The 12,105-nt window shown below is 37.3% G+C and overlaps 1 protein-coding gene and 1 long non-coding RNA gene across 3 annotated transcripts in view; one reads left to right on the forward strand and one right to left on the reverse strand.

Annotated features, from left to right (window-relative positions):
- LOC309486262 overlaps window positions 1-5,217 on the forward strand; it is a 118,967-nt gene extending 113,750 nt beyond the window's left edge. The window contains exon 12 of the long non-coding RNA XR_014201416.1: window positions 1,991-5,217. This is a non-coding gene — a long non-coding RNA (uncharacterized lncRNA). The remainder of the gene's footprint in view (window positions 1-1,990) is intronic.
- A 143-nt stretch (window positions 5,218-5,360) lies between these two features.
- Window positions 5,361-12,105, reverse strand: part of egln1a (egl-9 family hypoxia-inducible factor 1a) — a 28,518-nt gene continuing 21,773 nt past the window's right edge. Inside the window, exons 3-6 of one of the 2 annotated variants that reach the window (XM_082153466.1) lie at window positions 8,629-8,765; window positions 8,466-8,533; window positions 6,391-6,453; window positions 5,361-5,991 (exon numbers count right to left, since the gene is read on the reverse strand). In XM_082153466.1, the coding sequence (XP_082009592.1) occupies window positions 5,936-5,991; window positions 6,391-6,453; window positions 8,466-8,533; window positions 8,629-8,765 (324 nt within the window). In that variant the 3' untranslated portion in view covers window positions 5,361-5,935. The remainder of the gene's footprint in view (window positions 5,992-6,390; window positions 6,454-8,465; window positions 8,534-8,628; window positions 8,766-12,105) is intronic. The other variant, XM_082153467.1, reaches the window with a different exon arrangement.

A 12,105-nucleotide genomic window follows, 5' to 3' on the forward strand; every position in this document is an offset into this window, starting at 1 on the left:
AGATGCAGTGGTTATGATAATAAACACACAAATAATGTTGCCTTAACTCTTAACCCTCAGTTGCATGACTGATAACATTCTTTGATGAAAAATACTAGTTACAATAGAAGATAATGTTAAATTCTCTAAATTTTCATGATGCATATGGAAGTAAAATAATGACAAATGTATTTGAAAGCAAAACAACAAAAAAGCCCATTGCATTAACAGTGCTTGCATTTTTAGGGGGAACACTTGTCATTATTTTTCTTTCATAGGTGCATCATCACATTTGTTAGCTTTGTTGAATTTGTCATAAGGGAGAAAAATCTGGCTTGTTAATACATTAAAACGACAGATTTCTATTTATTATGCTTTTTTTTCTTACTCCGCTTCCTTATGATACTGTTAGAGAGGATAAGATAATGTTACTATAAACTCTGACAGTATATCATACAATAAAACTGTGAATAAGCCACACCCTGCATTCGAGAAGATAAAAACCTTCCAGCAGAGAGAAAGAGAAACTAAACTGTTCTGTAAAATGGCAGATTTCAGTATTTCAGGACCAGTTCATCTGTCCGGTGTGTCTTAACAATTTGTTAAGATGAATTATCATCTTGCTAACAGATTGCAAACATGATTTAACACATTGCTAGCACGAATTAGCATGTTTTAGTCTTCAATTCTAACTCCTGCATTTCATGCACAGCTGAAACTGAATTTTACAACATTAAATGGGAAGTATATAATAACTGATAAATAAATGTAGGAACACCAGCAAAATGGGGCACGACCAAATAAACATTAAGATAAAACATACTAGTCTATCATTAGCTGTTTTCATCAAAGGTTGTGAATTTAACTTGTGCGCAATATTGGAATATCGCTTAAAACATCTGCGAATAAAGCAGTTTCCAGAGCATCCAGTGTTTTCTCATGTAATATCCCAAAATCTGCATGAAAATAGGTGGATGGAAACATAGCTCTAGTATTCTCATGGAAGTTGTTCTCAGGAGAGCGTCTACGTCTCTTAGATTAATCTACGATCTTTCGTCTGTTGAAGGATCTGAAGAAGCTCCCGGTTCGCCTTCAGAAATCAGAAATACACAAGAAAAAGCTGTTTATAATTGTATTAATATGAGACTTTTTAATGAAATTAAATAACACTATAGCGTTCACTGTACAGATTAATCTTTGTTAAAGCTGTGTTTTGTTGTGTGATTAACATTAATGACAGACGGCAACAGGGATTTATAGGCTACTGTCACTTTAAGAGCGAATGCACGGATCCAATATAATGATACGCATCCGGTTTCTCTCTCAACTCTTTATGTTCACTTAACCAACTAATAGTGTTACTGAAATAACAATGTTCCAAATATGTTTAATACATTTTGAGGAAAATTTGTGCACAAAAAATATGTAGAACATGCTGTCATTCTATTAGCCTTTATCACCAACAAAATGAGGCATGACGCAATAAACATCAAGATTAAACATACGACTCTATCATTAGCTGTTTCCATTGAAGGTTGCAAATTTAACTTGTAATATCGCATAAAACATCAGCGAATAAAGCAGTGTTTCCATCGCATGAGTTCAAGAGAACAAAATCAACACTTCATGGGAAACTGACGCAAAAATATCTGTAATAAAAATGGAAGTTGCTCCAATCAGGAGCTTTTTTCCATAAATGCTCGTTTTCCTCCTGCTTTGGACAATATTCTGTCCCGAGGGTCTGTGTATTTGATATCATCACTCTAAATGTACTATATCTATCAATCAATCATTAAAGGGATAGAGATAGTTAACCCTAAAATTAATTCTTCAAACTTTTTCTCTGTAAAATGCAACTTCTTTCTGTTCAGCAGAAGAAAATAAGTTTTTGACAGATTTTCCATTTTTAGGTGAACTATCCATTCAAGCACTGAGGCTCAGTTTCTTTTCCTCAAGCCTCCAAGTTACTAAAAGACAAATTATATTTACAGTGCATGCATTTGTTCTTTAGATTTCCGTCGGTTCACTCTGGATCCAAACCCAACGCATAACGCCCTCCTTCTGTCTGATGGGAACACAGCGATTACCAGCACTCGTACGGGACCGCCGGATCCCGATCATCCGCACAGATTGGATCGGTGGGTTCAGGTGTTGAACAAAGTACACAACTTCCTTACCTGAGTGAAAGTACAGATACTACTGGTCAAATATTACTCCGTTACAAGTAAAAGTTGTAAAGACCGATTTTTACTTAAGTAAAAATACGGAAGTATTCGTTTTTAAAAGTACTTAAGTATCAAAAGTAAAAAGTAAATGTCAATGCATTGTTTTATTATTGTTGCATTGTTGTATGTAATACTTACAGTACCTTATGCCTGAATCTATGCCTGCATACCATCATATTAATATCACATTTATTTCCAGTAGTGGGATTGAATGTGAGATTGAATAAGTCACTCAATAACCTCCACAATGGTGTCGGACACTCAAATGGCTGTTCCCTCAAATAGTGTCCTATTTAAAGTTTTTTGGCTTTTAGTATGAATATGTTAGCATTACTGTTATCTATAAGCTAGTGTGCTCCAAAACAATGCCAAAATTCGCATTTAGAAGACCAAACCCAACATTGAAAATTAAAATCAGGTTGATGTAAGAATCCAACGTCAGATTGACGTCAATCCGACTTTCATTTCCAACCAAAATCATCCACTGACTGACGTTACTACTTTCTACTCAAGGACCTTGACCGAATTGTAGTGGAGCAAAAAGTACGATATTTGTAGTGAAGTTAAAGTAAAAAAAAAAAAACTCAAGTAAAGTACAGATCCTCAGAGAGTGTACTCAAGTAAATGCACTTTGTTACTGTCCACCTCTGGTAGAGAGAGTGTTACTGGGAGGTGGACTGGGGTCGTAGTGAAGGTGCTGGTGTGTCCGTATCTCCGGAAGAAACACGGTGAGGAGTCTGATCAGTCCTGGACATGATTCTGCTCTCCCTCCAGATGTTTATTCAGGAACAAAAGCGTGGAGATGAAACTCACGGGAGTGTCTAGCTCTAGAATAGGAGTGTGTGTGGATCGGAGTGCAGGGATTCTCTCCTTCTCAATGATCCTCATTCACAGAGTCCACGCTACATTCACTCAACCTCTCTATCCTGGGCTTTTACTAAGTAAATACACAGATACAGTGAAACTGTGTCACCTCAGAGATTCAGGAAAATACTGCCAAATATAAGCTCTCTGTATAGTGTAAGACAGGGGTGTCCAATCCTGCTCCTGGAGGGCCATTGTCCTGCCAAGTTTAGCTCCAACCTCAGTTAAACACACCTGAACCAGCTAATCAATGTCTCACTAGGCATACTAGAAACTTCCAGGCATGTATGTTTAGGCAAGTTGGAGCTAAACTTTGCAGGACAGTGGCCCTTCAGGACCGACTTTGGACATCCCTGGTGTAAGAGAACTGATAAATGTGACTGGGATTTGCACATAAATATACAGTTTTGTTTTATACCAGGTCTTTTATAGATTTAACAGGGATGAAAACGAGGTTGTGAGGGATAGACTTGTATAAAAAGGTTCTATCGTTTCACTTCAACTAAATCTGTATTTACTGATGTTTAATTTATGCCTGAAAACCATATTGATAATTATGGTTTATTATGGATAATTATGGAAACAATTGGTAAACGAATAGCCTACATAATAATGTACTGTCCAAGATTATTTCTGTTTTTATCACAACACTAAGCTCATTAAAGCTACAATATGTAATTTTTTCGCCGCTAGGGGTCGCTAACCTCTTACAATAACAAAGGCGTGGGTTGATGACGCATAAGAGGAATTATGGAACTTGTCGTGATGCCGAAGGATCTAATAATGTTTATGGATGAGTGAATACATTGATGTTTTAAACATGACTGTGGTGTGAAGCAGGGCGCGAGTGCTAATGAGAGACAGATATTAGCGCCATACGCGAGTCCCGCGGATATAAAGGAATGAGGACATTTCATTCTACTGATCTAACTTACCCGCTAGTGCTGAATAATACTCACACAGGGCAGTTTATTAGACGAATGAAACCTGTGAGGGAACGCAGCGCTGTTTCCCTCGCTCTACACTAGCACACTAAACTGCATTTGAGTGTGTTGAAAGTTATAATGTTATTCTATGTGTTAGTTTGTCTGTATGAGACTAGCAGTGAGCTAGATCAACATTAGCATAACATACTGATCATATTCTAACATTTCATCATGTTGAGCTGTATAACATTGATTAGTTTAATGTACATTTGCTCACCTCTACATTTGCGCGTCTCTGTCAAGTCGAGGTTAGCCGCGGACGCTAGCTCTCGCCATCTCGAAAACGCCACGCTGATATCGATCCTCATTTTAGTTCTCATTTTGTCCTAAAGTCTGCTTGCCATGATCCATAATTTTTGAACGAAACAACAGCGTGAGCGCGCCGCTAGACGTAACCCAGCTGTCCACGTCTGTCACCATGGTTACTATGGCAGTACGAGCCGTAACCAGGGATAACGCGGATATTACATCATTGACAGGTGACAAGTGGGACAGGGACGAGACATTATTTAAAATTGGAATTTCTCTGAAATTAAAAATCTTTGGGAACTTTTGGGATATTGTAAGGTCACAACTGCAGGAAATATATCACACTGTGCAAGTGATTTTGGGATATTTTATTACAAAAATCTTACATATTATAGTTTTAATCTGAATTGTAAAAAAGAAGATAAATTATTTGTGATGGAATGATTTGTTTTACAATCGATTACTTTATTCATGTAATATTTTTACCTGAATATTACTGTTAGATAGACTGCATTTGTTCAATGTTTAGGAATTCTTAAATTACTTACTATCTTTTATAACTAAAAATACAAATTAAACCCTAGATATCTGTTATCACGGGGTATTTTACCATGGCTGTAGATTTTCTCGCCTGATTTATGAATGTACATACTGTATTTGCCACAAGGCGGCAGAGTTTGGCCATTTCCATCTGTTGTTCCTCATTTCCCGAAAGAGTCAGATCAGATGAGGAATAAAGTCTCAGTGAATCTCACGTTTTTGTGTACATCAGCCTATTAAAGGCTGAAGATGGTTACAAAAATCAGGCCAGTTAATATTCTGTCATTTATTCCATATTTAAAACACCAACTTTGTTGATTTTGATCTGAAATTAATATTTTGTATTTTGATTTGAAATGAATATTTTGTGTTTTGATTAGTAAAGAGCTGTTATTGTGCAGCAGCAGATGGTGAAATATCAAATATTTAAGCGTTCAAGCACACGAGTATAACCAACAGCAGGAAAAATAAGCACAATTACACCTCGTTTGAGAATATTTACAAATGCAACAATGTGTAAAATGCAAACAGGCTTTTATTTTGATGAATTTAAACAATAACTTGCAGGTCACGACCCTGTGCATGTAACAAAGTTAAGCTGTAGGATTGCAGATGACATTCCCATGATGCATCTGCCAGAATACACATGCCGAAAGTCCACTACCTCGCTGGCATTGGGTGCGTTTCAGTACGAACAGACAATCTGATCAGTGGTTATGAGAAAGAACATGCATAGATGTGCGACTTGATTCATAAAGATCAGGTCGAAATGCAGAAACTCGTCCCAAAAAATACATTTCTCCTTTTAACTTTGAAACATTCGTCCGAAGCACTGTGACTCCAGTCACATGAGAATGAGATCCAGAGGACTGTACCTTTTTAAAAGTAAAATTCAACCGTCATATTCAAAGTTAGCTGGTTTTCCAGGAACTGTGGTTGAATTCTGCAGAGTTTTTAAATCTCTTATTAATTCAATCCTCCTCTCCTTCTTCTCTTGCTTCGTCACGGACACCCGCTGCCTTTTCCGAATCCCTCTTCTTCTTTTTCCACGCAGCGTGTAACCAGGAAAAGTCCGGATTAATGGCACTTTGATTAGCTTGGTTCAGACGGCTTGTTTAGCTCCACCTTCACTCCTTTTTCACCGGCACCTGTACAAAAAGAAAACCAGGAGGAAAGAATTTACCCTTTACATTTACCCTCAGAGTTTGACACAATCTCTATTTTAAAGGGGTGGTTGATTAAGATTTCACTTTTTTAACTTTAGTTAGTGTGTAATGTTGCTGTATGATAAACAACATCTGCAAAGTTACGACGCTCAAAGTTCAAAGCAAAGGGAGAGATTTGCTTTTAAAGAAATAATTTTTTAAGGACAACAACAAACGGCTGGTAGAGACTACACCACATTCCTCCCGGGTTAGTGACATCACCAACCCTAAATTTACATAAACCCCGCCCCCTGAACACGATTTATAGATTATCAAGACAGAATATGCTAATCAATGACTAGAAGATAACTACACATAAACTACATAAATTCATCAACTGACCATTCAGAAATGTCCTGTTGCTTCTACATGTTGTCACTTCTTCTTGAGTCTCTCCATCATTGTCTGACTTAGGTTTGAACATAAACATTAAAATTTTCAGTGCATACAAACTGTTGTAGCTCCGCCTCCTGTGCCGGGAGCAGCAGCTCATTTGCATTTAAAGGGACAGACACAAAACGGTGCGTTTTTGCTCACCCTCAAAAAGTGACAATTTTAACATGCTATATAAAAATATCTGTGGGGTATTTAGAGCTAAAGCTTCACACACACACTCTGGGGACATCAGAGACTTATTTTACATCTTGTGAAAAGGGCATTATACCACCCCTTTAACTTCAAACTAAATGAGCACATGATGCTTTCTGTGAGGAAATTTAAGTAATTATTTCCTGATAATCTTCTATCCTCAAAGCTCTCAAATAACATACAGTAGTGGCTAAAAGTGACATCCGGAGGGGATATTTGTTTTTAATGACTCTACAAGTTTGATAAAACCATCAAAATATGAGCAAATTATTTTAAATGAGGGAAGAACAAAACACTAAACTTGGGTAAGCTATTTATCTGACAAAATTATTTGGCAAAGAAGCCAGAGCTACAGGTTTTATTTTACTATGCAATAATAATGAAAATAATAAGAATAAGAAAAATAATAAAATAATGTAGATTTAAAAAAAAAAAGAAAAAGCTCACAGGAAAAAGCATACATTGACTACAACATAATCAGATATTAATATTTCGTTGGTTCTCTCTTGTTGTTGCATGTGTTCATAATTTCTTTGAATGACAGCCTGGCCAAAAATGATATCGGCACAATTTGGCATGTTTCATTGCACTATTATTGCAAATAAAACAACTGACTCCAAGCACAACTACGCAATACGCTTAAAAAATATTCAACACATTTTGAACCCTCTGGTGCTCTTCGCCTGGCGGTCAAAAATCACTGAAAACATTTCTGGTCACACTTTAGATTAGGGTCCAATTCTCACTTTTAACTACGAATTTTACCTCAATAAACTCTTAATCACTGCTTATTAATAGTTAGGAAGGTAGTTGTTAAAGTTTAGATTTTGAGTGATTAAGGGGTGTAGAATATGGTCATGTTATAATCTTTTTATTTAATGTTTTGTATTTTTAGGGGATTTTATAGTACTAAATTATATTTATACAGTAGTTATAATCCATTTATTCACTTTTTGAGAACAGACCTGAAACTTAAACTGTCGTAAATCTTGAATGCTTTGGATCACAGACTGAAGTTCGGTCTCTTTTTAAAGACGACACTTGACAGATTATTGCTGAAGTGAAAAAAGTTTAAAAAAGAGAACTTAAAGTTATATCATTTTATGTTTGTGATGAAAAATGCATACTATTTAAATTTTTTATATTAAATATATATTTTCCAAAACATGTTTTACTCTAAAACTGCGAGAAAATCAAAGCTAAACAAGTTGTGTTCCAAATTTGAGATTGATATCTGAAAAAAGTGAGCTTTCATTAAGATTTATTTTGGCCGCAGTACCAAACGCTTCCACTAGACGAAATGCGCTTATTTTCGATCGCGAACAATACAAGTTTGACTATTTTTTTCAGGAACATTTAACATTTTTGAATCATGATCATGATTTTTGTGTGTGTGATCAAAGCGCCAAAGCCTCTACCAAGTTTCATACCATTCTGATAAAGTAAAAAATACAAAAAAAGTTGCATTTTTCAGTCAAAAATTACCGAAGAGCACCAATAATATTAAAGACAGTTTTGATTTTGAATATTAAGGATAGAGAACAAGATTTGAAGGTGGAGAGGAAGATATTGTGAGAATAACGAATTCAATTTCAGTCTGTTCCTCACACAAATCTATCATATGACTTCAGAAGACTTTACAACTGTACAGACTCATTTTACAAAAACGATATGGTCTTTTTTGGAGCTCGACAGACGTGCTGACTCTGAACTGTTGTTATATTTAAAAGATATGCTGCTCAAACATCCTCTTTAATAACAGCATACAGGTTTGGAACGACTTCAGGGTGAGCGAATAATTACAGTGTTTTATTTTTGGGTGAAATTACCTGTGAGGTACTTCTCTTTAGCTCTCGCCCGCTCATCAGCATCAAAATACCACACGGTAATGGCATATCTATAAACACAGGAGACGTTTATGAGTTATAAAGGGGAAATAATGACTAGACAAAGATGAAAATGCATGATGTGTGTGTGTGTTTGTGCATGTACCTTGTAGCGTACGCAGGCTGGACCTCGTGAGGGTTTCGTCTGTCAGACCAGAATAAAAGCAAGCGGTCAAATTTGGGTTCGATGTCCGCAAACTGAGCTTTTCCCTCTGGAAATATCCGCAGTATGCCTCCGTGATCCTAAAGACACAGGATAACGTCAATCACTATTTTAGTTATAGACAAAAGGTACATAAGAAATGCAATCTCAACTAACTGTATTTTGGTTTAAGAAAGCCTGACCAGAAAGTTTGAGTTCGTTTGTAAGAGCTTGAAGATCGATGATTGCTAGGGTGTTACTATGCAGTTGCTAGGGTGTTGCTCTGTGGTTATTCTAGGTGGTTGCTACAGTGTTGCTATTCAGTTGCTATGGTTTTCTGGATGGTTGCTAGGCGTTCTGGGTGGTTGCTTGGGTGTTGCTCTGTGGTTACTATGGTATTCCAGGTGGTTGCTACAGTGTTGCTATTCAGTTGCTATGGTTTTCTGGATGGTTGCTAGGGTGTTCTGGGTGTTTAAAAAATACAATCTCAACTAACTGTATTTTGGTTTAAGAAAGCCTGACTAGAAAGTTTGAATTAGTTTTAAGAGCTTGAAGATCGATGATTGCTAGGGTGTTACTAGGCAGTTGCTAGGGTGTTGCTCTGTGGTTACTATGGTATTCTAGGTGGTTGCTACAGTGTTGCTATTCAGTTGCAATGGTTTTCTGGATGGTTGCTAGGGTGTTCTGGGTGGTTAAAAAATGCAATCTCAACTAACTGTATTTTGGTTTAAGAAAGCCTGACCAGAAAGTTTGAGTTCATTTGTAAGAGCTTGAAGATAGATGATTGCTAGGGTGTAACTATGCAGTTGCTAGGTTGTTGCTCAGTGGTTACTATGGTATTCTAGGTGGTTGCTACAGTGTTGCTATTCAGTTGCTATGGTTTTCTGGATGGTTGCTAGGCGTTTGCTAGGGTGTTCGCTTGGGTGTTGCTCTGTGGTTACTATGGTATTCTAGGTGGTTGCTACAGTGTTGCTATTCAGTTGCTATAGTTTTCTGGATCTGGGTGGTTAAAAAATACAATCTCAACTAACAGTATTTTGGTTTAAGAAAGCCCGACCAGAAAGCTTGAGTTAGTTTTAAGAGCTTGAAGATAGATGATTGCTAGGGTGTTACTATGCAGTTGCAAGCGTGTTGCTAATCAGTTGCTATTGTTTTCTGGATGGTTGCTAGGGTGTTCTGGGTGGTTGCTAGGGTGTTGCTTTGCATAATGTTAACAAATGAGACCTTACTGTAAAATGTTCCCTCTAAAACAATAAATCATTGTGATTTGCCTCTGATGCTGTTATGAATCATAAACTCGCATGATATAATGCTAACGTGACTACTGACAATAAAGTCGACTCAGCAGTGCGTGACTGGAGCTTTTTTAGTGATAATGATAAATTCCATTAGTGAAAATAACAGAGCGACACAAACAATGAGAGGCCAGGTCTGGAGGAGGCTAGGATAGGAAACACAGCGGAGCGAGGCCTTCCTGAACAGGGATGAGAGGAAAAGACCACATGCTGGATAAAGACCTGTACGCCGACGGTGCGAGAATATGAACCTTTCACATGAACGACACACAGCTCACATGCACACACACACTCTCTCTCTCTCTCTCTCCAGGGAGCTGAGCACACGCTTCATACTGCTCACCAATGCATGCGCATTCAAGCACAAAAGTGCAAAATCATCAGGGAAGTACACTTTAAAATGCTGTGATGTCAGCTATTTCTTTCTACACTGAAAAAAAGTGGTAACATCTAAATGAACTGGTTTTATTCAAGTCCAAAACATTATTTAACGTCACTGAACCAACGTACACTACAGTTTAAAAGTTTGGGGTCAGTAAGATCTTTACAATACGGTTCATTAGTTAATATTTAGTTAATGTATTAACTAACATTAACTATGAGCAATACATTTGTTACTGTATTTGTTCATCTTTTTTAATGTTAGTTAATAAAAATCCAGCTGTTCATTGTTTGTTCATGTTAGTTCACAGTGCATTAACTAATGTTAACAAGATTTTAATAAAGTATTAGTAAATGTTGAAATTAACATGAACAAAGATGAATAAATGCTGTATAAGTGCAGCTCATTATTAGTTCATGCTATCTAATGTGATTAACTAATGAACCTTATATTGTGTTACCGATTCTTTTTTTTTCTTTTTTTTTTTGAGCAAGGACGCTACCCTGGTAATCCAGAGTTCTCGCGAGAGCACAAGTTGAATTTGCTCAGCGAGTTACTCTAGTGTCGAGTAATGATGATCATTAAATATGCCCCTCGATCTGAGCTGCACCAATCACATCGGGTTATCTGATATAGGCGGAGCTAAACAGAAGATGACAGCACTGTGACGTCGAAGTCATTAGTAAACATTGCAAGATGGCTATGGATGAACACCAGTTGTTTGAAACGGCTTTGGCCGCTACAATGAACGAGTTAGACTTGGCTTTATCTAAAAGAGGAACAGAAGACGCCGCTCCAATCCTTCCTTTGCAAGAAGGCCGTTTTTGCTGTTTTGCCGACCGGATACGGTAAGAGTCTAATCTACCAGTTAGCTCCGCTGGAAGCTAAGCGATAACTTGTTGTGATTGGTCATAGTGTTATCCAATTGCGTGCAGTGAGATCTTCAAATGCATGCTTGGTGCCGCCCCTCGAGCTGGCCGAGTGTTATTAGTCGACGCCAGACCATTAATCTTTTAGATTTAGGTCTGGATTTCCAGGCTACAAGGACACATTCAATTGTTCAAAAGTGACAGTAAAGTTTTTTTTGTCTCCGTTTCTATTCACCCTCTCCTCAGACTTCAGTCACAACTCGAAGTCATGCGTCCTCCAGAAGTTTTCAGATGATTCGGCTGTGTTCGGTTGCATTGAGGCGAGAGATGAAATATAAAGCTCTGGTCTACAATTTTGTGCAGTGGTGTGGAGTGAACCATCTACAAATACATGTAACTAAAACAAAAGAATTGCTAATTGATTTTAGAAGGGAAAAAGACCTTCCCTCACCTATTTCTATTCACGGCAGAGACATTAACTTTACAAGGGTAGATGGAGTAATGTAATTTTACCACAGGACGTCTGTAATAGTAATGGCCAATTCGCACGGGAGAAGAGATCTCAGTAAAACTAGCAGAAGTGGGAGAGTAACTCAATTTACACACCGCCGTCTCTCCTGTCATCATGTGTGTGTTACACTGCTTCCTGATATCACGTGCGCAAACACATATAACCTATATTTATTATATATATAAAACAGTTATGTCCGGTCGAACGATGTATTAATGAACTTCAGATTGGATTGTGTTGGTAATAGACACTTACCTAACGCTAAAAGATGTTTCGTGCCTCTAACAAGTGCTGTCGATCTTCTCTCTGATCTGAATGGTGTGTGTAAAACACTTGAGTTTTGCCACAGACTCGTTCCAGCGTCTAGAACGCAACTGATGCTTC

Source organism: Leuciscus leuciscus, assembly GCF_965113295.1.
Source record: "Leuciscus leuciscus genome assembly, chromosome: 22".
NCBI lineage: Eukaryota > Metazoa > Chordata > Actinopteri > Cypriniformes > Leuciscidae > Leuciscus > Leuciscus leuciscus.